We start from the raw sequence: 25,527 nt of genomic DNA on the forward strand, positions 1-25,527 counted from the left end.
AGACTGTGTTGTAGAAAGTAGTGTGTGTAAGAAGGGTGTATGTGTAATAGTGTGTGTGTGCAATAGTATGTAATAGAGTGTTGTTTTGGAACTGTGTGTATGTGAAACAATGTTTGCTAGTTTTTGTTTGAAAGATTGTGCGGTAAGTATTGTGTGCAAGAGTGTGTGTGAAAGAGTGTGTGGTATATAGTGTGTGTGAAAGGGTGTGTGTGATAATTTTGTTTATTTTTATAAGCTTACCTCTGCAATTGTCCCAGAAATGCTCATTAATGAGCGTAGTGAAGCTGTTTTAACTGTTTTTATAGGTGATATTGGTGGAGCAGGGGGTTGTAGGATATATTCTGCCTCTTGTATAATTTCTTGAGGTATAGTTAAGGGGATCATGCGGGATATTTTCGTTTGTTTCGTGATGATAATCACATTGTTTTTGGATAAGAAATTTCGAATCATAATAGCTTGTCCTTCTTTAGTTTGCTGGTAAAATGGCTCATTGTAGCATGTTGCTTTAATGAAACTACTTTCATCAGCTAGAGCTAGATGATACATGACTTTGTTCTCTTGTTTAGCATTTGTATAGTTTGTTTTTGTTGAACATTTTACAATGTTGGCTCTGATTGTTTTTTGGTACGGTTTGTTGTCTTCATGTTTAGATTTTTTGAGGTCTTGTAAGGAAATCATCTGAAACGAGAGTAAATGTTAGTACACATTCTGAACATAAATGTTTCCCCTTTTGCTATTACCTGTAATAAAATGTTATGTTATGTTATGTTAGCAGTTTTGTAAAGCGCAACAGCTGCCCTGGCAACGGGGCGTCCCGGCGCTAGAACCATCATAACCAACTGGGAGAAAAAAAGGAGAGAGAACCTACATGGGGGGGAAGAGAAGAGTTTTGATAGCTTTGCGGAAAGCCAGTAGGTTGTCAATGCAGCGGATGTGGAGGGGGAGGAAGTTCCATAGTTTGGACCCTAGCAATCTGAAGGAGCGTCCTCCTATGCAACAGTACTTCGTGTGGGGGACCAGTACTAGGTGTTGCCCTTTGGAGCGGAGGTTGCGTTGGGGATTGTAGGGTGTTAGCAACTGGCGAAGGAGCTCTGGTCCCTCAGCACTCAGAATTTTATAGGCAAAGATGAGGGCCTTGAATTGGATACGGGCTTCTACCGGTAGCCAGTGTAGTCTTTGGATGGTGGCTCTCGCGGAGAACCTTCTCGGCAGACCTACTATAGCCCTGGCGGCGGAATTCTGAATTCGTTGGAATCTCTTGATCTCCGCTTTGTTAGCTCCTAGTAGCAGGACACTCGCGTAGTCCAGCCTAGACAAGATGGTCGATTGTACGATGAGTTGTCTCGTTTTGGAATCGAAGAAGCCTAAGATGGGATGAAGGCTTCTCAGCAGTCCAATGCAGGTCGCGGCAACTTTTTTAGTGTGAGCCTGGAAGCTGAGTGTCGAGTCCAGCCAGACTCCCAGGTTTTTTGCCAGATTTTTAGGCGGGGGGGGCTGGGCCCAATGAGTGGGGCCACCAAAGGTTGCTCCAGCTGTTGGAATTTTTGCCCATGAGAAACACCTCAGTTTTACCTCCATTAAGTTGAAGGCAATTGGCTGTCATCCAGTTGGCGACGGCGGTCAGTCCATCCCTGAATCTAGTGGTATCGGGAGAGGGAGCCTCATTAAGGCTGATGACCAGCTGAGTGTCGTCGGCGTACGATACCATTATGAGGTCCCATTTTTTAGCAACTTCCGCCAGAGGTTGCATGTAAAGATTAAAAAGGGATGGGCTGAGGGCAGAGCCCTGCGGGACTCCTTGGCCTATATCTTGGGGTTGGGAAATGAAGGGGGGGGCCGATACCTAGAAGGATCTGTTCGTGAGAAATAGCATGTTAATGAAGTGTTGGCATTTTAAATTGCCACCCATAATGCTTTGTGATCACTATAATATGATTCTAATGCACCTAATGATGTGATCTAGTGTTCAATTGTAGTCTGCTGTGTATTGTTGTATTTTTTGCTGGCATTAAAATTTCTGCAGCATATATTCTAATAGCAAAGTTCTGTTTGGTGACATTTGTGTTAAATCTATATTGAAGTCTCCCATGATGACATATTTCGACTTTGGATACAAGTTAATTATCTACTTAAAACTTGTAATAATGTCTGCAAAGGTACATGTGGTGGTTTGTACAGTATAATAAATAAGTATTCAGAATCATTAAGATGCTGAGTGAAAAATAAAAAGTCAATTTCGTGTTGTGTTTCATATATTGGCGATAAAAGCATGTTTTTCTTGTAATATATGGCAATACCATGCTTTGTTTGCTGGTTGTGAAATATATCAAATACTAGGTGATATTGTTCTATTTAGAACGTATTCTTATCTGCTTTTCTAGTTGTGTTTATTTCAGTGAGGCATATAATATCACTGTTCATGATATTTTTGTCTGATTTAATAGCAGTGTAATTTCTTTGCAAGGACCGTATGTTATGGACAATTATATTACACTGTTGTTTATAGCTATCTAATTGTGGTACTGATATTTGTAATTGCATGTGTGTTCTTAAACGTGTCATTTCTTCATGTACTTTTGGATGTACAGCTATTTTGTCTTGTTGAAAGTTTCTAATGTATATGTTGGCTAAAGATTTAGCTCTGCTTAAAGCTACATAATGCATATGATGGTGGCGGGGCGGTATGCACGCCCAGGTTTCCAGCATTTCTAGAAATTCAAACTGGAGAGGGAAAGTAGAAAGGAGTACAGGCTGCAGATGAAGAGGGGGATACAGGCTGCGGAGAAAGGGTCGAGACGGTTGCAGGGTGCAAAAAAGAGGGCGCGGGTGGCACAGGAAGGGTGTACAACCTGCAGAAACAGGAGTGGAGAGAGAGTGGTGCAGGCTGCTGAAAAGGGGGTGGGGAACAGTCAGCTGAGAAAGAAGGCACAGGCTGCAAACAGGGGTGAAGTGGAGCGCAGGACCCAGAAAGGGAAGAGAAGTGGGCAGGCTGGAGGCGTGTGGGACAGGTCACAGTAAAAATTGGAAATACGGGGTGCAGGTGAACTTAAAAGAATTGAGAAGGGTGCAGACTAGGAGGGAAGGAAAGGGGGCTTAAAACAATGAAGAGGGGACAGGAGAGAGGATCGGAGCGAGAGAAAACGGGCAGCGAAAAGGCGAGGGAGGAAGTACATGAAGCAACAGAGAAGAGAGTAGACAAGAGACGCTGGGATGGGTTTACCATTACCAACAAACAGGGCGGTGGAGACCGACGGAGGAAGAATGATGTGGTAACAAGCATTTACAATGCAATGGTTTTGCCTTTGTTAAAGTTTGAGCTGTTGGCAAAGCTCTTTACCATTTTTTTTAACATAAATAAATGGCATTGTTATTTGCAATGCCACTAGCTTTATCTTTCGCAAATGACACCCACAAACACCTACAGAGTCCCCAACACACACCCACACAGAACCCCCCCACACACTGCGAGCCCCCCCACACACACTGTGAGCTCCCTCCACACATTGTGAGCCTCCCCTATACACTGCGAGCCACCCCCTACATAGAGAGCCCGCACACACCGAGAGCCTCCTCCACACACTGAAAGCCCCTCCCCTACACACTGAAAGCCCCCCCCCCCCACACAGAGCCTCCCGCCCACACACAGAGAGCCCTCCCCTTGTTTGGCAATGTACACTAAGCCCTTAAAGTTTTATAAAGCTTTGGAGAGAGTTATTTGCAACTGTTCATTATAAAGAATATATCAGTTTCCAACTATACAATGGTGGACAATATATCTTATTCAAGCCACTCTCAGATGGACGCAGGCAGCTGCTTAGAAACCTTTTTAAACAGCATACACAATGAGGTCAAGGTCTTAGAATGCGAGTGCACGTACTGTTGTAAAACATGAATAAGGCACATGAGGATGACACACAGAACCATGCATAGGCACAATATTGCACAGTGACTTTACTAGTTTAAATAACCATATAACTTCTGAAGAATATGAAGATTGATGTATAAAAGGTTGCATGGATGAATGGATGTGTGAAAATGTGGGTGGATGATTGATGGGTGGATGGATAGAAATGTGGATGTCTAAAGGATGGATGTATGGATGGAAGGATGAAAGGGTGGATGGATGCAGGATGGATTGTTGAAAGTGTGGATGAATGGATGGAAGGATGTGTGGAAGGATGAAAGGGTGGATGGAAGGACGGATGGAAGAAAAGGTGGATGTATGGATGGATAAAATGTTGCATGGATGAATGATGTATGGATGTGTGAAAATGTGGTAGGATGAATGCTGTATCTCATTCACATTGTTTAGCTTGTTGTGAGTATTATCACTGGAGTAGCAGTTCTAATGAACGTGGGATGTTTTTTTTTTTACCATTCTTTCTGAAGGTATGACAGATGAATTTGCTACAGAACATAGAATGAGTGCATGTGGTATAGCTTCTTTCAAAAATTTTTTTGCACAGTAACATATTTTAGGCATTTTGCTCAATTTGCTAGAATGAGTGAATTTGTTGTAGTCTCTTTAAACTAAATTTGCTCAGTAACATATCTTATGTACTTTGTAAATAATAATGCAAAGACAAGATAAGGTGTACAAATTTTATTTAAGTAAATATATTTACTATTGTATGAAAGCAAATTAAACTTTAATTAAAATACTGGTTTTTTTGCATTTTTTATGAAACATAATTTGAATATTTTCTTTTTTTACTTATATTTACAGTAAAGTATTGTCCTTTTTTACAACTCATGTATTTTTAGTATGTATCCGTTTTGAAAAATGACATTAACATTTTTTGGCAAGTTAGGCATTAGAGCTTCTCGAATGTCGTCAATGTCGGCTGGTATATTGAAGAAGTCCATTAGAATAGTGTTATTTATTTCCACAGATGTAAATTTTCGGTGTTCTCAATATGTACATTTAGTGTACAGTGTTCCTGATTTGCAGTTTCTAGCCCATATATAGTCAGATTTATTTCTTCTTGTGGTGGTTGTATTTTCTGTGAAGGAAAAAGAAAAGAGTTAGTTGATTACATATGTTTGAACTTCTTTTCTTTTTTTTTTTTCTTTTTTCTTGTGTTGACCTAAGGAAAAATTTCTTGTTACATGCAGGCTTAAATCATGCTAATTAGTGAAGATATTTTAAGAAAGGATAGATGTGAGTAAAGATAGTGAAAAGGTATAATATAGTGTGTATAATAGAGGATTAGAGACTGTTTTGTAATGTTATAGCTACTTTATTAAAAATACGTATTAATAAATAGTGACTAGTAGGTACTAGTTTTGTGTTTTAGAGTAGTATTGTAAATAGTGATTATAGTTAATAGTGCATTGTGAGTAGAGTTTTTGAGTTATTAGTAGAGTGTGTATGAGTTCTTTAGTGCATTGTCAAATTTTTTTGGGAGTATTTAAGTTATTGGCGTACTAGTATAAAGAGAATTAGAAAGGGACAAAAAATTGTGTACTAAAGTGTTAGTATTAAAGTCATATCTGTAAGTGATAGTTGGGCATTATTAGTAAGTTATTTTGAAATAGTGAATGTTATTTTTCCGTAATAATGTGTTTTTTTATGGTGTGGGTAATAAAGAGAGAGTAGTAAAGATTGAGTAGTAGATTTATTAGGGGAGAGTATTAGTGAGTTTTATAGTAGTGATTAGTAGAATATGTAGTATAGCTTAACCGATTTAGATAGTGAGTATTAGAAGAGAGAGTTCGAGGGAATTGTAATTAGTGAATATAGAGTTCGATAGTGTTTTAAAAAGTAAATAGTATAGATTGAGTAGTAGAGCAAGGTATTAATAGTTTAATAATTTGTACTTATTTGAAATTGTGTATTTCTTGTTGTGTTCAACATTTTATTGCTGTTAAATTCATGCACTGTCAGGTGCGTCATCTTTATGTAGGATCCAATTTCTATCGGGAAGTCTGTGGCATCTCTCCAAAGAGTTATTTTCACTGAGTCCGTTGTATCTTTCACAGTTATTGATTTAAGTTTTGTATCTTGGCCAGCGATAATAATTGTTTTTGTTTCTTCTTCCTGTAAGACAAAAAATTGGTAATAGAAATTTGTTTATTATGTTAGTGTTGGTGTGTAAGAGTGTGGGTGTTAAAGAGTGGGTGTGAGTGTGTTGTAGTAGAGTGTGTGTGTGAAAGTGTGTTTTTTTATGAAAGTGTGTGCGAAAGAGTGTGTGCGAAAGAGTGTGTGCGAAAGAGTGTGTGCGAAAGAGTGTGTGCGGAAGAGTGCATTTGCGGAAGAGTGCATTTGCAGAAGAGTGCATTTGCAGAAGAGTGCATTTGCAGAAGAGTGCATTTGCAGAAGAGTGCATTTGCAGAGGAGTGCATTTGCAGAGGAGTGCATTTGCAGAGGAGTGCATTTGCAGAGGAGTGCATTTGCAGAGGAGTGCATTTGCAGAGGAGTGCATTTGCAGAGGAGTGCATTTGCAGAGGAGTGCATTTGCAGAGGAGTGCATTTGCAGAGGAGTGCATTTGCAGAGGAGTGCATTTGCAGAAGAGTGCATTTGCAGAAGAGTGCATTTGCAGAAGAGTGCATTTGCAGAAGAGTGCATTTGCAGAAGAGTGCATTTGCAGAAGAGTGCATTTGCAGAAGAGTGCATTTGCAGAAGAGTGCATTTGCAGAAGAGTGCATTTGCAGAAGAGTGCATTTGCAGAAGAGTGCATTTGCAGAAGAGTGCCTTTGATGAAGAGTGCTTTGATGAAGAGTGCTTTGATGAAGAGTGCTTTGATGAAGAGTGCTTTGATGAAGAGTGCTTTGATGAAGAGTGCTTTGATGAAGAGTGCTTTGATGAAGAGTGCTTTGATGAAGAGTGCTTTGATGAAGAGTGCTTTGATGAAGAGTGTTTTGATGAAGAGTGTTTTGATGAAGAGTGCTTTGATGAAGAGTGCTTTGATGAAGAGTGTTTTGATGAAGAGTGTTTTGATGAAGAGTGTTTTGATGAAGAGTGTTTTGATGAAGAGTGCTTTGATGAAGAGTGCTTTGATGAAGAGTGCTTTGATGAAGAGTGCTTTGATGAAGAGTGCTTTGATGAAGAGTGTTTTGATGAAGAGTGTTTTGATGAAGAGTGTTTTGATGAAGAGTGTTTTGATGAAGAGTGTTTTGATGAAGAGTGTTTTGATGAAGAGTGTTTTGATGAAGAGTGTTTTGATGAAGAGTGTTTTGATGAAGAGTGTTTTGATGAAGAGTGTTTTGATGAAGAGTGTTTTGATGAAGAGTGTTTTGATGAAGAGTGTTTTGATGAAGAGTGTTTTGATGAAGAGTGTTTTGATGAAGAGTGTTTTGATGAAGAGTGTTTTGATGAAGAGTGTTTTGATGAAGAGTGTTTTGATGAAGAGTGTTTTGATGAAGAGTGTTTTGATGAAGAGTGTTTTGATGAAGAGTGTTTTGATGAAGAGTGTTTTGATGAAGAGTGTTTTGATGAAGAGTGTTTTGATGAAGAGTGTTTTGATGAAGAGTGTTTTGATGAAGAGTGTTTTGATGAAGAGTGTTTTGATGAAGAGTGTTTTGATGAAGAGTGTTTTGATGAAGAGTGTTTTGATGAAGAGTGTTTTGATGAAGAGTGTTTTGATGAAGAGTGTTTTGATGAAGAGTGTTTTGATGAAGAGTGTTTTGATGAAGAGTGTTTTGATGAAGAGTGTTTTGATGAAGAGTGTTTTGATGAAGAGTGTTTTGATGAAGAGTGTTTTGATGAAGAGTGTTTTGATGAAGAGTGTTTTGATGAAGAGTGTTTTGATGAAGAGTGTTTTGATGAAGAGTGTTTTGATGAAGAGTGTTGTTGTGAAAGTGTGTGTTTGTATTAGTATGTTTGTGAAAGAGTATGGCTGTGAAGTGATGGAGATAGTAAATAGTGGTTGTGAAAGTGTGTTTGTGAATAGTTGTTGTGATAGTGTGTTTGTGAATAGTTGTTGTGATAGTGTGTTTGTGAACAGTTGTTGTGATAGTGTGTTGGGGTGTAATAGTGTTGATGTGTAAGAGTGTTGATGTGTAAGAGTGTTGATGTGTAAGAGTGTTGATGTGTAAGAGTGTTGATGTGTAAGAGTGTTGATGTGTAAGAGTGTTGATGTGTAAGAGTGTTGATGTGTAAGAGTGTTGATGTGTAAGAGTGTTGATGTGTAAGAGTGTTGATGTGTAAGAGTGTTGATGTGTAAGAGTGTTGATGTGTAAGAGTGTTGATGTGTAAGAGTGTTGATGTGTAAGAGTGTTGATGTGTAAGAGTGTTGATGTGTAAGAGTGTTGATGTGTAAGAGTGTTGATGTGTAAGAGTGTTGATGTGTAAGAGTGTTGATGTGTAAGAGTGTTGATGTGTAAGAGTGTTGATGTGTAAGAGTGTTGATGTGTAAGAGTGTTGATGTGTAAGAGTGTTGATGTGTAAGAGTGTTGATGTGTAAGAGTGTTGATGTGTAAGAGTGTTGATGTGTAAGAGTGTTGTTGCGAAAGTGTTTGTGCGTATGATTTTTTGTAATAGTATTTGTTAAAGACTGTGTAAGTGTTTTGTAAAGGGTGTTGTATCTTGTGTGGGTGCAATAGTGTGCTAGTGGTAAAGAGTGTGTGTCTTTAATATTGTTCTAGTTAAAGACTGTGTTGTAGAAAGTAGTGTGTGTAAGAAGGGTGTATGTGTAATAGTGTGTGTGTGAAATAGTATGTAATAGAGTGTTGTTTTGGAACTGTGTGTATGTGAAACAATGTTTGCTAGTTTTTGTTTGAAAGATTGTGCGGTAAGTATTGTGTGCAAGAGTGTGTGTGAAAGAGTGTGTGGTATATAGTGTGTGTGAAAGGGTGTGTGTGATAATTTTGTTTATTTTTATAAGCTTACCTCTGCAATTGTCCCAGAAATGCTCATTAATGAGCGTAGTGAAGCTGTTTTAACTGTTTTTATAGGTGATATTGGTGGAGCAGGGGGTTGTAGGATATATTCTGCCTCTTGTATAATTTCTTGAGGTATAGTTAAGGGGATCATGCGGGATATTTTCGTTTGTTTCGTGATGATAATCACATTGTTTTTGGATAAGAAATTTCGAATCATAATAGCTTGTCCTTCTTTAGTTTGCTGGTAAAATGGCTCATTGTAGCATGTTGCTTTAATGAAACTACTTTCATCAGCTAGAGCTAGATGATACATGACTTTGTTCTCTTGTTTAGCATTTGTATAGTTTGTTTTTGTTGAACATTTTACAATGTTGGCTCTGATTGTTTTTTGGTACGGTTTGTTGTCTTCATGTTTAGATTTTTTGAGGTCTTGTAAGGAAATCATCTGAAACGAGAGTAAATGTTAGTACACATTCTGAACATAAATGTTTCCCCTTTTGCTATTACCTGTAATAAAATGTTATGTTATGTTATGTTAGCAGTTTTGTAAAGCGCAACAGCTGCCCTGGCAACGGGGCGTCCCGGCGCTAGAACCATCATAACCAACTGGGAGAAAAAAAGGAGAGAGAACCTACATGGGGGGGGAAGAGAAGAGTTTTGATAGCTTTGCGGAAAGCCAGTAGGTTGTCAATGCAGCGGATGTGGAGGGGGAGGAAGTTCCATAGTTTGGACCCTAGCAATCTGAAGGAGCGTCCTCCTATGCGACAGTACTTCGTGTGGGGGACCAGTACTAGGTGTTGCCCTTTGGAGCGGAGGTTGCGTTGGGGATTGTAGGGTGTTAGCAACTGGCGAAGGAGCTCTGGTCCCTCAGCACTCAGAATTTTATAGGCAAAGATGAGGGCCTTGAATTGGATACGGGCTTCTACCGGTAGCCAGTGTAGTCTTTGGATGGTGGGTCTCGCGGAGCACCTTCTCGGCAGACCTACTATAGCCCTGGCGGCGGAATTCTGAATTCGTTGGAATCTCTTGATCTCCGCTTTTGTTAGCTCCTAGTAGCAGGACACTCGCGTAGTCCAGCCTAGACAAGATGGTCGATTGTACGATGAGTTGTCTCGTTTTGGAATCGAAGAAGCCTAAGATGGGATGAAGGCTTCTCAGCAGTCCAATGCAGGTCGCGGCAACTTTTTTAGTGTGAGCCTGGAAGCTGAGTGTCGAGTCCAGCCAGACTCCCAGGTTTTTTGCCAGATTTTTAGGCGGGGGGGGCTGGGCCCAATGAGTGGGGCCACCAAAGGTTGCTCCAGCTGTTGGAATTTTTGCCCATGAGCAACACCTCAGTTTTACCTCCATTAAGTTGAAGGCAATTGGCTGTCATCCAGTTGGCGACGGCGGTCAGTCCATCCCTGAATCTAGTGGCATCGGGAGAGGGAGCCTCATTAAGTCTGATGACCAGCTGAGTGTCGTCGGCGTACGATACCATTATGAGGTCCCATTTTTTAGCAACTTCCGCCAGAGGTTGCATGTAAAGATTAAAAAGGGATGGGCTGAGGGCAGAGCCCTGCGGGACTCCTTGGCCTATATCTTGGGGTTGGGAAATGAAGGGGGGGGCGATACCTGGAAGGATCTGTTCGTGAGAAATAGCATGTTAATGAAGTGTTGGCATTTTAAATTGCCACCCATAATGCTTTGTGATCACTATAATATGATTCTAATGCACCTAATGATGTGATCTAGTGTTGAATTGTAGTCTGCTGTGTATTGTTGTATTTTTTGCTGGCATTGAAATTTCTGCAGCATATATTCTAATAGCAAAGTTCTGTTTGGTGACATTTGTGTTAAATCTATATTGAAGTCTCCCATGATGACATATTTCGAATTTGGATACAAGTTAATTATTCTACTTAAAACTTGTAATAATGTCTGCAAAGGTACATGTGGTGGTTTGTACAGTATAATAAATAAGTATTCAGAATCATTAAGATGCTGAGTGAAAAATAAAAAGTCAATTTCGTGTTGTGTTTCATATATTGGCGATAAAAGCATGTTTTTCTTGTAATATATGGCAATACCATGCTTTGTTTGCTGGTTGTGAAATATATCAAATACTAAGTGATATTGTTCTATTTAGAACGTATTCTTATCTGCTTTTCTAGTTGTGTTTATTTCAGTGAGGCATATAATATCACTGTTCATGATATTTTTGTCTGATTTAATAGCAGTGTAATTTCTTTGCAAGGACCGTATGTTATGGACAATTATATTACACTGTTGTTTATAGCTATCTAATTGTGGTACTGATATTTGTAATTGCATGTGTGTTCTTAAACGTGTCATTTCTTCATGTACTTTTGGATGTACAGCTATTTTGTCTTGTTGAAAGTTTCTAATGTATATGTTGGCTAAAGATTTAGCTCTGCTTAAAGCTACATAATGCATATGATGGTGGCGGGGCGGTATGCACGCCCAGGTTTCCAGCATTTCTAGAAATTCAAACTGGAGAGGGAAAGTAGAAAGGAGTACAGGCTGCAGATGAAGAGGGGGATACAGGCTGCGGAGAAAGGGTCGAGACGGTTGCAGGGTGCAAAAAAGAGGGCGCGGGTGGCACAGGAAGGGTGTACAACCTGCAGAAACAGGAGTGGAGAGAGAGTGGTGCAGGCTGCTGAAAAGGGGGTGGGGAACAGTCAGCTGAGAAAGAAGGCACAGGCTGCAAACAGGGGTGAAGTGGAGCGCAGGACCCAGAAAGGGAAGAGAAGTGGGCAGGCTGGAGGCGTGTGGGACAGGTCACAGTAAAAATTGGAAATACGGGGTGCAGGTGAACTTAAAAGAATTGAGAAGGGTGCAGACTAGGAGGGAAGGAAAGGGGGCTTAAAACAATGAAGAGAGGACAGGAGAGAGGATCGGAGCGAGAGAAAACGGGCAGCGAAAAGGCGAGGGAGGAAGTACATGAAGCAACAGAGAAGAGAGTAGACAAGAGACGCTGGGATGGGTTTACCATTACCAACAAACAGGGCGGTGGAGACCAACGGAGGAAGAATGATGTGGTAAAAAGGAGATGAAAAGATAAAAACATATGGATTGGGAATTGGCGAGATAGGAGGAGCGGCAGTTTAAACAAAGTGGGAAAGGCAGAAGAGGCAAGGCCACTGCTGAGTGCCAGGGTGCTTTTTACGAGTGAGCTGAGTTTTCTCATATAGCGCTCCCTGCGACTTGTGGCACTAGGTAGAGGTGGGACTCTCAGCAGCCCAAATGTTTGCACAGGGTGATCCTCCGAGCTCAGTTTTGTCCTCGCGTCCTCTAGCCATGACCTACCAGCCCCACTCAAGGCGCTACAGGCACGGGTCAATGGGCATTGGGGAGATGCAGAAACATGGGACACGGATGCATGTTGGCATGACGGGCACAGAGACACACTCATGTGACTCTGTTATGCACCAGTGTTCGGACAGCCTGTACTCTTGTGTGACCCTGTTGTTCACTAGGTATCAACACATGGTGTGCTCTTGTACAAGGATTTAAGTGTGCCACGTCTCAGGCATACTTTTGAAAACCGACTTTGAGACGGTTCCACTCCAGGTTCTATTTCCACGTCCTCCACTTTACAGGCAAAAAACGGATCGACTTCTGAATAGCACCATAACAAGCACCCGCCATTGCCTCGATAAGACTCACTCACCTGAGGGCTGAGGCCTGGCCTGCCACCTGAAGCTTCTCAATTCCGACATGCGCACTTTTAATTGGGCTTCACAATGCGCATGACAATAGACCAATCCCACCCTGAAGAGTGCGCAGACGCAGAGAGTGGAGGAAACAACTGCACGCCGCGCACCTACCACCATTTCCTCTTTAATTAATGAAGGGCCTTAGACTGAGGGCCCGCCGGGGCCAGCTCTTGAGCAGTTAAACCTGTGCACTATTTAATAAATGAAGAGCTGCCTCTGAGGCCCGGCCGTGCATAGCATTTAATTTTTTAAGAGGCCGATCGTGCGGAGCAAAGGGGCCCCCTGGAGCGCGAGGCCCCCCCTCAACACGTGGGCTGCGGGGGCCTGTGTTACGCCCCTGCCCCGAAGATGTAGAGGTGAGACCAGGAGAGCGTTAAATAGGTTAGTGCGATGATCGTCTTCCGGGTGGGCGCGGTCGGGCTACGTGTGTAGACCAATCGGGGAGTCATGCCGTCATCTGACGATTATTGGCACGTGATCTCGTAGTTATATGGACCAATGTAGACTGTTGTCATAGTGACAGCAGACTCAAAGATCAACGCCTTAAGTGAAGCAGTTTGACTTGCTCCTGATAGTGGTTGTCTACACCATTGGACACTCTTTTCTTGTTTATTTGAATTACTTTGGGGCCCTTTATGGAACTCCTTCTGTTTACCCTTGTCCCCCAACTCTCTTCTGCTGCGGACCCTGCCCACCTTTGGCGGAGTCTCCCACATGACACTTGTGGACCCGTGTGCTCATCCAGCGGTCCGCCTCTTCAGCAAGCTTTCTAGGGTTAGTCAGCCTACTATCAATCAGGTGCTGGTGCAGCTCTGGAAAACAATTACTGGACAAGTGCTCCCATGCAATCAAATCGAAGAGCTCCTAAAAATCATTAACTTTGCCGCCCTTCACCCACCCATTCAATGCTCTGCAAAAGAAAGTGACATATTCCACCGAGGTACTGTCCATACTCTCAGGGCCCACCATGCTAACTCATGGGGAACCCTTCTCCTCACTGACTACAAGAAGGGAACTGGTCTGTGTGGTGTGATAGATAGACCGACAGTGTAAGAGCAACTGCAGTTCACCAATAATACATAACTCACACAATCTCAGGCTTGAGTGTGGTTTCCATCAGCCCACCCATTTGGCGGAACTTTGTCATCTGGAAAACCATGAGAGCTGGGTCACCTACAGCCAAAGATGGTACTTGGGCGTAGATACTGGGCCTCCTGCTCTCAAAACAATCTCAGCCTTTTTATTTGTTCAAGGTACATGAGGACTGATGGAGTGCAGTGCAAGTGAAAAGAACGTGTGTGTAATAAAAATGACTAAGGGCCATATGTATGAAGCCAAAAATCAGTCGCAAACGCTGCGATTCATTAAAATAGAGTTTGCGACAATAAAAATAGCTAATCCCAATGTATCAAGGCAAAAATAAGGAATCGCAAATTAGCGATTCCGAAACGTTGCGCTTGGTGAAATGGAGGCTTGGTCAGGTGCTCCAATCGAGAGCCCGTTGTTAAGGGGCCCGAGAGTTTGATGACACTAACAACCAGTTAAATTGGCAAAAAATCTGAAAGGGAGGGATATTGGATTATCCCTAAGTTATGAGGACGTAAGAACAACAGAGGGCCCCTGATAATCATTTTATCACAGAGTTCCAAGGGATGTCGTCATTTAATCCGAGGATGTGGGTTCCAAGTCTGTAGACCCAGCGCTGTTCTTTTTCGAAGAGGAGGTGGTTGATGTTGTTACCATTACTGATATGTTCAATGACTGTCCGTTGCATATCGTTTGTTGTGTGGTTGAGTTCTAAGAAGTGTTTGCTCATCTTGGTTGTCGATTTTTTACATCTGATATTTGATCGATGCTCACAGATTCTCTATTTGACCCTTCTGCTGGTCATGCCTACGTAGCGTAGTTCACAAGGACACGTAATGAGATATATTACGTTCTGCGTGTTGCAATTGGTATGGTCTCTCTGTATCCACGACTTGCCAGGCTTGAGTTGTAATGTTTTTGAGTGCGTTGTCAAGTGGCAAACACTGCAGTTATAGCACGGGAAGTGGCCGACCACTCTCGGAAGGCCCCAGATGTCGGTCACCGATCTTACTGTTTCTGCAGTCTTTGGTTTCGGTCATGTATGGACCAATGCATCCTTTAGGCTGCAACCTTTCTTAAAGGAGAAGAGAGGTTTTTCCCAAGTTTTATGAGTACTCAAAAGTATTCTCCAGTTCTTGTTGATTTGATTTTTTTTTTTATCAAGTTTGACAGTGAACTATGTGTCGTTACACATGTCAATGGGATTTCTTTTGTGTTATCGACCCTGTCCTCAAGTAGCGCTTCCCTTGGCTGGTTACGTGCTCGTTTGTAGCCTTTGTTCAGGATTGTTTTAGGGTAGCCTCTGGCTTTGAGTTTCGTTGTGAGATCAGTAGATTGAGTTTTGAAATAATGTAGTTCAGAGCAATTCCTCCTAAGCCGTAGGTACTGGCCGTAGGGCAGATTTTCTTTTAAAGGTCAAGGGTGAAAACTAGTATACTCCAGTAGGTTGTTTTTAGCCGTTGGCTTGCGATACGTCTTGGTGGTAAACCTTGTTCCCGAAACTCGGATTGTTATATCCAAGTAGGTAGCCTCAGTTTTGCTGGTGGTATATGTACATTTAAGATTGGAGTCAAGAGTGTTGACCCAAGTAAGGAAGGCCTGTAGCTGTTCATTGTCACTGGTCCATACAACCAGGACATCGTCTATGTAGCGCCGCCAGATTCTGATGGACGCAGAAAAGGGGCTATCTGGTTGCAAGATGTATTTTGCTTCAAAATCTGCTACATAGAGGCCTGCCACACTGGGGGCAAATGTGCTGCCCATAGAAGTTCCAGTGCATTGGAGGAAGAGGTTGCCTTTGTAGGAAAAGAAGTTCTCTTTAAGTGCCAAAGTAGCACAATCCAGGATGAATTTCTTAGAAGCTTGGTAGTTCCAAGTGACAGAGTCTAGTGCTGCTCCCAGGACCCTGATGGTATTGTCCTGGGGAATGCTCGTGTATAAGCTCTCAATGTCAAGCGTGACTAGTGTCACAGTATTTTCGATGAAACTCACGTCCTGGAGTAACTGGAGGAGGCTCTTAGTGTCCTTAAGATAGGTTGGGGTACTTTGGACTATCGGCTTCATATAATGGTCGCAGAAGCGCGATAATGGCCCCAAAAGGGAGCCAATCCCTGAGACGATCGGGCGTCGGGGTGTTGGTTTCCGATTTTTATGCGTCTTTGGAAGTGTATAGAAATAGGGGGTAATATTCTCATTGGTGCTGAGAAAATACGCCTCATTTTTTGAGATTTGTCCATCTTCTTCTACTCTTCTTACTAATGCCGAGATCCGTGTTCTCAGGTCCTCTGTGGGATCTGTCATCAATGGTTTGTAGTTTTTCCTTTCGTCAAGAAGTAGTCGACATACCTTATCATAGTCAACAGTGTTCTGTATGACAAGGCCACCGCCCTTATCTGCTGGCTTAATTGTGATGCTTTGGTCGTTTTGCAGATCTTGTAGTGCACGGTATTTTGCAGTGGTAAAATAATTGAAAATGGTTGGATCTTGGCAAGTTTCAAGGTCCAGAAAAACTGCCTGTTCAAATGCAGTGATAGCTGCCGGCACTGTGTGTGGCGGGGGTTGAAAGTTGAACTCAGTCTGAGTCCAGTGTCACCATTCCGAAGGGCTTCATTAGGGTCTTCCTTGCCCTCAAAGAAAGCCTTGAGTTTTAGCTTCCTAAAGAAAGCGGCAAGCTCGCAATGGAGTCTGAACTTGTCCGGTCGGGATGTGGGGATGAAGCCTAGTCCTCTTTCTAAGACCTTGGTTTCAACCGGTGATAGGATTTTGTCGGAGAGGTTGGTTATCAAGCTCAGATGCTGCTCGTTCCCGGCTGTTGGTCCTTGTTGCGGGTGTGGTTGCTCACCGTGTCCTTGTCTTCCCAAGACACTTGGTTCGTCCCTCTTCCCTCTTATTCTCTCCTGCCCAAGTCTAAAAAAGGCTGGCCATATTGGGGAGCGAAATTGGTTGGTGGCATGAAGCCTGGGTTCCATCCCATCATTGGATAAGGCGGTTGGTGGAAGGGGAATTGTTGTCCCATACCCACCATTTGTGGGGGTATCGGCCATCTCTGTGATTTGTTGTGATATGCAGGCTGCCCTCTGGTGTTGTGGTTTCCTCTTTTACCTCTCTTTCTCCCTTGTTTATAGGAACCAGTACTTGAGCCACTGCTATTTGATGAATCATCATCCGATTGGTCAGTGTTACTTGGGTTCCTAGTGGGTGGTGTAAAAGAAGCCGCTGAGTAAGGACAGACCTTCTCAAATTCGATTTTTGCTAAATCTTTTTGAAACTTGGTGACTTTGGCTTGCATTAAGTTTTCTTTGTACTCATTTAGATCTTTGTTGATTTCGTCCAGCTTTTTCTTGAAACCTGTAATTGTTGTTTTAAAACTGGCCTCAGTCTCTTGAATTTCAACCAGTAGGGTCTCGGAAAGTCTCAGAGCTGTTTTAATTATAAGGACGAGCCAGTTGCGGGTACAGTGCCACGCGATCATGGCCCATTCTTTCCTGAACGTGGCATCATTAAGGAAAATCCTAGGGGCGTTGGTGACTAATAGCCCTCTAGGACTGTGTTCTTAAGGAGGTACTGTTTTAGTGTGGTACCATGGAGAATGGTACGTATTCTGGCGCGTTTGACTTCAGTGAGCTTTTCCCATTCAGAGGTATGGTCTATTGCCTGTGAGATTGCAGGGTCAGCAAATAGGTTCGAGTCAGACAAGATGTCGGCTATCTCTGACTCGGAGTATGTTAAACCCAGGTTCGACATAGTGACCACACGGTAATGAGAAATAGTTTTAAAATTGGGAAAAAAGCCAACCAAGGTAGGCTTGGGTAAGAACAGCTCTCACAGCTCTGCGCTGCTAAGTACGTCCAAACAAAAAGAGAGGCAGGGAGAGAAGTGTGACACTCTTATTCCCCGGTATTAATCAAATAAACAAGAAAAGAGTGTCCAATGGTGTAGACAACCACTATCAGGAGCAAGTCAAACGGCTTCACTTAAGGCGTTCAGGAAAGCCCTCACTCACCACCTAGTGATGACATGCTTCATCATCGGGCCCCACAAAAGAGACAGAGTGTCTCTTTTGTGTGCTACGACGCCAGATTTTACTGCGGAGCGGGTTGGTGAGTTCAGGCAGTGTTGTGTAAAGAGAAATAGTGAGTGATGGATGGTTAAAAGTAGTCCGTAGTGTATCAAAAATTAACTTTATTCTGGAGATCACTAGGGACAGGATAATTAAAAGTTATGTGTAGGAAATGCGTCCACACTTAATTAAGTGGTAGTTTCCTAGTAATCAGTCGACATGTTTCAGCCACGAAACGGTATGAATTTACCTGCCATTCATCAGGACTTCAGCGTGTACTAAACCCTGGTGGAATGGACTCTCTAAGGCCCACCCTAACCTAGGGACATGAAAGTGAAAATTAAACGAAAAAGGGGTGTAAAAGTGCAAAAAATTAAAAAAAAATGTTTTCTTCCTAATGACTCCTGGTTTAGGATTCGTCTTTTCGGTTTCTGCATCCGTGGAAAAAAAAGACAGGGACAGACATGTAGGACAAAACATACATAGAATATCGATGTTGATCGCTCATGTCAATCTAAAGTGCTCCAGTGTGTGGTTTACGAGACAAATTGTGGTAAAGTAACAATATAGTTATCACCACCTTGGTCTCAGACTTTGAACGCTAAAGGTGGGTAGTGCTGTGTTAAATACGTGCTATGAAAGGTAGTTAAAAAGGAAGGGTATTTCCTTGATCGCTATCAAAGTAAAATGCAGGCGCAATCGCGCTAACAGGTTAAAATTTCTCACTTATGTGGTGTTCAGGATTCACACCATGGGTCACGGGAGGGGGGTGGAAACGTAATTGGCACACCCTGCAATTTGTCGAAACAAAGGGAGTAAACGTACAGTCAGTCGTATAACATTGGGTAGGTACTTAGCTCAGTGGAGTAATCAGTAGACGTTTTTCGCTTCTACTCACGTTCTCGACGCTCGGCACCCGCTGTGTACCTGCATCTACCCTCGACTGGACCCCGAAGCAGTGGCGTAACGAAACTGACGGGGGCCCCCCTGCAAAGTGCATGGAAGGGGCCCCCAACACTTCTGACCCAGTCAAGAGCTCTCATGCCCACCTGTGTACAGTGCCAGAGGGGTCCCCATTGAGCTCGGGAGGCCCACCCGCACCGCGGGGGCTCTTTTTACGCCATTAGTGTGCACCACGCTTGACAGTGACCAGCACTATTTCATTGAGGCACTGATATACCCGCTGCTCTGCAAGCAGGTGCGGCCTGCTACCTGACAGCTAAAGTTGTAAGGATCTCCGTGGAAAAGGAGTTTAATCATTCTAAACACACTGCTTGTATATGTCCATCTCTTTGATTACTGCTTAACCTTTTTGCCTTGTAGGGTAATGTAAACGCACATTCACAAAAGACATTGTGGAATACGTAAAGCAGTACTCCAGTAGTACTACTTCACATACTACAAAATGCAATTCACAAACCCAAGGCCAGAGATTTCGAACCCTGCTTATCCAGTCTTTTCCACACATATGTCTGCGCCCTGTGGCTGAGATGATCACACACATACGTGTAGGATTTAGTAGTCAATGTGAGTGATGGAAAATAGGGAATAATTGCTACAAAATGAGTGGGATTTACAGAAATTTAAAAGGGTTTAGGGAGGGAAGTGCTGATATAGAACACACAGCCATAAAAGAGTAAGCCATTCGCTAATTCACAAAATACACTTCAAATTCTACTACAGCCCCAAGAGTGACAAAATAGGGTTAAATGTCTGTAATGTTCTCCAACCCAGACATGGTGTAAGTCAAGCACCACACGTGGCCTGCCTCTGGAATGGAAACACTTCCACTGGAAGCATTAGAGGTAGGCTATAACACTATCACCCCATAAGGGCTAATTCTACATTTTATTATTTTGAATATATTAGTCATACATTTTGAATAAAGTCAATTACATTTTAACTTAGTTTAAAAAGTCTAATAAACAAAATCAAATTAATTAAAACCATAACTTATAACCAAGTGTTACAAATTAAATAAAAATGCAGGCGAGGGTAGGTAATACTTTTAAAATAATATTTTAAAAATGAATTAATACATTTAAATTAACTTACAATTGAATACCAAGGTAATTTTAGGAGGTAGTGGCTTATATCTTTTTCCATTAAGTAGTCATAGGTTAATATTATTTGTTTAAAAGTATGTTCTATTTTTGTTTTTCATTAATTTGATTTGCTTAAATTAAGATTAATAAACATCCCTGTGTTTTGCTATAGGGAGATCTCAATACAGGTGGAGGAGTTCTCCACAAACAGGACAAACGTTACTAACAGTAACTTTCATATATAAATTCAGTTGTAGGAGTCTTCCTCACCCCTTATAAGAGGTCGGAAGCTGTTAAGTCTAAGTCTACACCTGGGATAAATCTACACTTGGAAATGGTAAACATAAAAGGTGTAGAGATTTACACCCATATGTAATTGTAGAGCTACACATGAGTGGATCTACACATATAAACTTATTTTTGTGAATTTGGCCTATAGTGTGCATTTCGAGGTGTAAAAGAAAAATGAAATACCACCACTTTAAAGGGGTGCAGAATTTCTCTGTGGAGATATGGTTTTAAAAAGTACAATGCAGATTTTCATGATACATAATCATGGTAATTGTTCATCTGCGGTCAATCTCCCTGAGTAAGTATGATGCAGCAGGTGCACTTATAATAATAACATAATTTTAGGTCTCATCCAAGACAGCACATTTGTTGTCTCTTGTCTGACCTTTTGTCTTCTAATAGTGGGCTCAGAAACTTTATCTCTTACCATTTGTTGGCTTTATTGTCACTCTCGTGTGCATCTTTTTCTTGGTCAACTGCCATAGGCTTTCTTCCTCTTTGTGTATTTTTCCCTCCCCTGAGGCATGATCGCGTTACTTGTGTCCTTTAAACGCTCATTTTTATAAGGTGCTACTTTTTTCCTTGTGGTTAAGCACTCTACATCGCCCGCCTGTACTATTCACCTTGGTGTTCCTCCAGCCAATTCTCTGCTGTACATCTGATTATCCCCAGCATCTTCCTGCCACCCTCTGTTGCCTGTCTGCTAGCCTTGAGCACCTCCCTTCTACCCTTCTTTGTCTGTGTGCTTGCTCCCAGTCCTTCTCTACAGCCCACCATTTGTCCGTCTGCTTGCCCCACCCCTCCCCATCATCCTCTGTTGTCCATGTTGATCCCCATCCACTCTCCTGCCATTGTCTGTGTTGCCCCCCACATGCCTCTTTCCGCTGTCTACGCTGCTGTACAACATGGTTAAATAAACATTAACGTCAATACCTCTTGTAGGAGACACCTATTGGCTTTGCTATTGCTTGTTTACTCTAGTGCTGCTTCTTAACACATTTCTGCCACTTGTAAGCACTGTAAATAAGAGGTTTTCTATCACTCAGTTTAACGGCACTCAATCTACCGACCTTCAAAAAAAATGAGGGCTGGGGTAACTACCTTCCGGCATAATTGAAATATACAGATTTCTTGCAATTCCATAACTACTCTATGGTGCATCCGTTGTCGCAAAACATATTGTACAACCAAATGTCTGTACTTATTGTGTCATCGCAATGCAGAGTGTGAGTAGCTACACAATAATAATCCATGCAGAAGAGTAGAGCACACAAAAGTACACCAAGCATCTTCTCACACTAAAGACCAATCGGGAAAAGCTTAGCAATAGGTTGCAAGGATGCTACATGTATTAAGTCTATTGAAAAACTGCTGTACACACACAAAGGCACATAGTCTTGAAAATACAATGGCAAATCGGATCCCACTTGGAAGTCCGAGACAGCCGCAGGAATCCATAGTTTTTTTACATCTAAACCTACAAGTGAGATGCAGAGGTAACAATAATGAGTAGCTCACCTACAGGTTGTGGAGGCAGTTTGGGGAGTTACTGGAGAGGCTGTGTTCAGGAGTTCACTTTTGGCAGCTGCTTGATTCTGATGAATTTTGCACTCTCCGTAAAAGGGCACAGCAGGGTTACGCAGGGTGGCTGGCTGGATCTTGCTGCAGTGGTGACCTGAGACTCCTGTGAGCAGAGTCCTGCTGGTCACTACTGGTTCAAAAGCACTCATGTCCCAATGCCTGGTGTAGGGACGTTGTTGCTGCGTCATAGAAAAAAAGGGAAATCCAGAGAGAAAATGTCTCTTTAAAGGATTTCCCTTACAGGTACAACGATCACCTATGCGACCTCATGCTGTAACGTTTCCAGCAGTGAAAACATGCGCACATCTATTTTACACCAGTGCGTATACTCAAACCTGACACTACAGAAAAATAAGCATTTGTAATGCAATAGGTCTCGCATTTGTGAAATTTTAAGCTATTGGTAATGTCAATGCCTTTTATTTATGTTTAAAAAAAAAACATAGATAAAAGGTTTGTCGTTTACAATGCCAGTAGCTCAAAATCTCGCAAATGTGAGACGTATTGCATTACAAATGCTGGTTTGCATAGCCTTGAACAAAATGAAATACAAAGTGTGTGGATTAGCTAGCTAGGTAGTTTGACCTGTAACTCTTGTAAATGTGTGTATACGCAAACACAATGTCTACATAGCCTTAGCAATTGCAGGACCTCCACCTTTTGCCCCTGTCCCCCTCCTCCCGACTCCGTCTCTCTAGTGGGAGCAGACAGCGACCTACTCCTGGGCATGACTGGTAGTACAAATAAATTATGGCAAACTTCAGAGGCGTCTGAAAGGTGAGCATATCCATAAATGCTGGCAGCCCTTTGAGAGGGGGTGGGGGGTGGCAGTACGAAGGGGGCTCCATGTCCGCGCATATCTTTGTGTTGTACAGTTTAACTAAAACCAGCTCTAATCTTACCTCATGCCCTGCCCACCCCTTTTCTTTTTCTCTCACGCCCCCTCGGAGGCATAGCCCATCACCTTAGAGGCCCCTGGACCCCAGGATCGGGTCTCAAGAGAACCCGGCTCCCCCCCCTGCCCCTCCCCCTTACACCCCGAGAGTCCCTACCTATCAGACACCTGGTGTTCCATCGGAGGTGGCGGGGCGGCATGCACGCCAAGGTTTCCAGCATTTCTAGAAATTCAAACTGGAGAGGGAAAGTTGGAAGGAGTACAGGCTGCAGATGAAGAGGGGGATACAGGCTGCGGAGAAAGGGTCGAGAGGGTTGCAGGGTGCAAAAAAGAGGGCGCGGGTGGCACAGGAAGTGTGTACAACCTGCAGAAACAGGAGTGGAGAGAGAGTGGTGCAGGCTGCTGAAAAAGGGGTGGGGAACAGTCAGCAGGGAAAGAAGGCACAGGCTGCAAACAGGGGTGAAGTGGAGCGCAGGACCCAGAAAGGGAAGAGAAGTGGGCAGGCTGGAGGCGTGTGGGACAGGTCACAGTAAAAATTGGAAATACGGGGTGCAGGGGAACTTAAAAGAATTAAGAAGGGTGCAGACTAGGAGGGAAGGAAAGGGGGCTTAAAACAACGAAGAGAGGACAGGAGAGAGGATCGGAGCGAGAGAAAACGGGCAGCGAAAAGGCGAGGGAGGAAGTACATGAAGCAACAGAGAAGAGAGTAGACAAGAGACGCTGGGATGGGTTTACCATTCCCAACAAACAGGGCGGTGGAGACCGACGGAGGAAGAATGATGTGGTAACAAGCATTTACAATGCAATGGTTTTGCCTTTGTTAAAGTTTGAGCTGTTGGCAAAGCTCTTTACCATTTTTTTTAACATAAATAAATGGCATTGTTATTTGCAATGACACCCACAAACACCTACAGAGAGTCCCCAACACACACCCACACAGAACCCCCCCACACACTGCGAGCCCCCCCCACACACACTGTGAGCTCCCTCCACACATTGTGAGCCTCCCCTATACACTGCGAGCCACCCCCTACATAGAGAGCCCGCACACACCGAGAGCCTCCTCCACACACTGAAAGCCCCTCCCCTACACACTGAAAGCCCCCCCCCCACACAGAGCCCCCCGCCCACACACAGAGAGCCCTCCCCTTGTTTGGCAATGTACACTAAGCCCTTAAAGTTTTATAAAGCTTTGGAGAGAGTTATTTGCAACTGTTCATTATAAAGAATATATCCGTTTCCAACTATACAATGGTGGACAATATATCTTATTCAAGCCACTCTCAGATGGACGCAGGCAGCTGCTTAGAAACCTTTTTAAACAGCATACACAATGAGGTCAAGGTCTTAGAATGCGAGTGCACGTACTGTTGTAAAACATGAATAAGGCACATGAGGATGACACACAGAACCATGCATAGGCACAATATTGCACAGTGACTTTACTAGTTTAAATAACCATATAACTTCTGAAGAATATGAAGATTGATGTATAAAAGGTTGCATGGATGAATGGATGTGTGAAAATGTGGGTGGATGATTGATGGGTGGATGGATAGAAATGTGGATGTCTAAAGGATGGATGTATGGATGGAAGGATGAAAGGGTGGATGGATGCAGGATGGATTGTTGAAAGTGTGGATGAATGGATGGAAGGATGCGTGGAAGGATGAAAGGGTGGATGGAAGGACGGATGGAAGAAAAGGTGGATGTATGGATGGATAAAATGTTGCATGGATGAATGATGTATGGATGTGTGAAAATGTGGTAGGATGAATGCTGTATCTCATTCACATTGTTTAGCTTGTTGTGAGTATTATCACTGGAGTAGCAGTTCTAATGAACGTGGGATGTTTTTTTTTTACCATTCTTTCTGAAGGTATGACAGATGAATTTGCTACAGAACATAGAATGAGTGCATGTGGTATAGCTTCTTTCAAAATTTTTTTTGCACAGTAACATATTTTAGGCATTTTGCTCAATTTGCTATAGAACATAGAATGAGTGCATTTGTTGTAGTCTCTTTAAACTAAATTTGCACAGTAACATATCTTATGTAGTTTGTAAATAATAATGCAAAGACAAGATAAGGTTTCAAAATTTTATTTAAGTAAATATATTTACTATTATTGTATGAAAGCAAATTAAACTTTAATGAAAATACAGTTTTTTTTGCATTGTTTATGAAACACAATTTGAATATTTTCTCTTTTTACTTCCATTTACAGTAAAGTATTGTGTCCTTTTTTTCAACTCATGAATTTTTAGTATGTATCCGTTTTGAAAAATGACTAACATTTTTTGGCAAGTTATGCATTAGAGCTTCTTGAATGTTGTCAATGTCAGCTGGTATATTGAAGAAGTCCATTAGAATAGTGTTATTTATTTCCACAGATTGTACATTTTCGGCGTTCTCAATATGTACATTTAGTGTACAGTTTTCCTGATTTGCAGTTTCTAGCCCCTATATAGTAAGATTTATTTCTTGTGGTGGTTGTATTTTCTGTGAAGGAAAAAGAAAAGTTAGTTGATAAACATTTTTGAAGTTATTTTGTTTCTTTTTTTTTTTGTTGTGTTGACCTAAGGAAAAAATTATTGTTATATGCAGGCTTAAATCATGTTAATAAGTTGTGAAGATATTTGAAGAAAGGATAGACGTGAGTAAAGATAGTGCAAATGTATAATATAGTGTGTATAATAGAGGATTAGAGACTGTTTTGTAATGTTATAGCTATTTTAGTAAAAGTACGTATTAATAGTGAGTAGTAGGTACTAGTATTGTGTTTTAGGTAGTATTGTAAATAGTGATTATAGTTAATAGTGCAGTGTGAGTAGAGTTTGTGAGTTATTAGTATGTAGCATTTACAATGCAATCTTTTTGCCTTTGTTAAAGTTTGAGCTATTGGCAAAGCTCTTGACCTTTTTTTTTTTTTAAACATAAATAAATGGCATTGTTATTTGCAACGCCACTAGCTTTATTTTTCGCAAATGACACTCACAAACACCTACAGAAAGCCCCCCAATACACA

The 25,527-nt window shown here is 42.0% G+C and overlaps 1 protein-coding gene across 1 annotated transcript in view; it reads right to left on the reverse strand.

Moving 5' to 3' along the window:
- Window positions 1–438: 438 nt before the first annotated feature.
- Window positions 439–25,527, reverse strand: part of LOC147696911 (uncharacterized) — a gene marked incomplete at its 3' end in the record, with an annotated part of 31,476 nt that continues 6,387 nt past the window's right edge. The window contains exons 3-6 of the mRNA XM_086936087.1: window positions 8,832–9,269; window positions 5,821–6,040; window positions 1,219–1,364; window positions 439–678 (exon numbers count right to left, since the gene is read on the reverse strand). Of these exons, the coding sequence (XP_086792213.1) occupies window positions 439–678; window positions 1,219–1,364; window positions 5,821–6,040; window positions 8,832–9,269 (1,044 nt within the window). The remainder of the gene's footprint in view (window positions 679–1,218; window positions 1,365–5,820; window positions 6,041–8,831; window positions 9,270–25,527) is intronic.

This window comes from Lissotriton vulgaris, chromosome 8 (assembly GCF_964263255.1).
Source record: "Lissotriton vulgaris chromosome 8, aLisVul1.2, whole genome shotgun sequence".
Lineage (NCBI taxonomy): Eukaryota > Metazoa > Chordata > Amphibia > Caudata > Salamandridae > Lissotriton > Lissotriton vulgaris.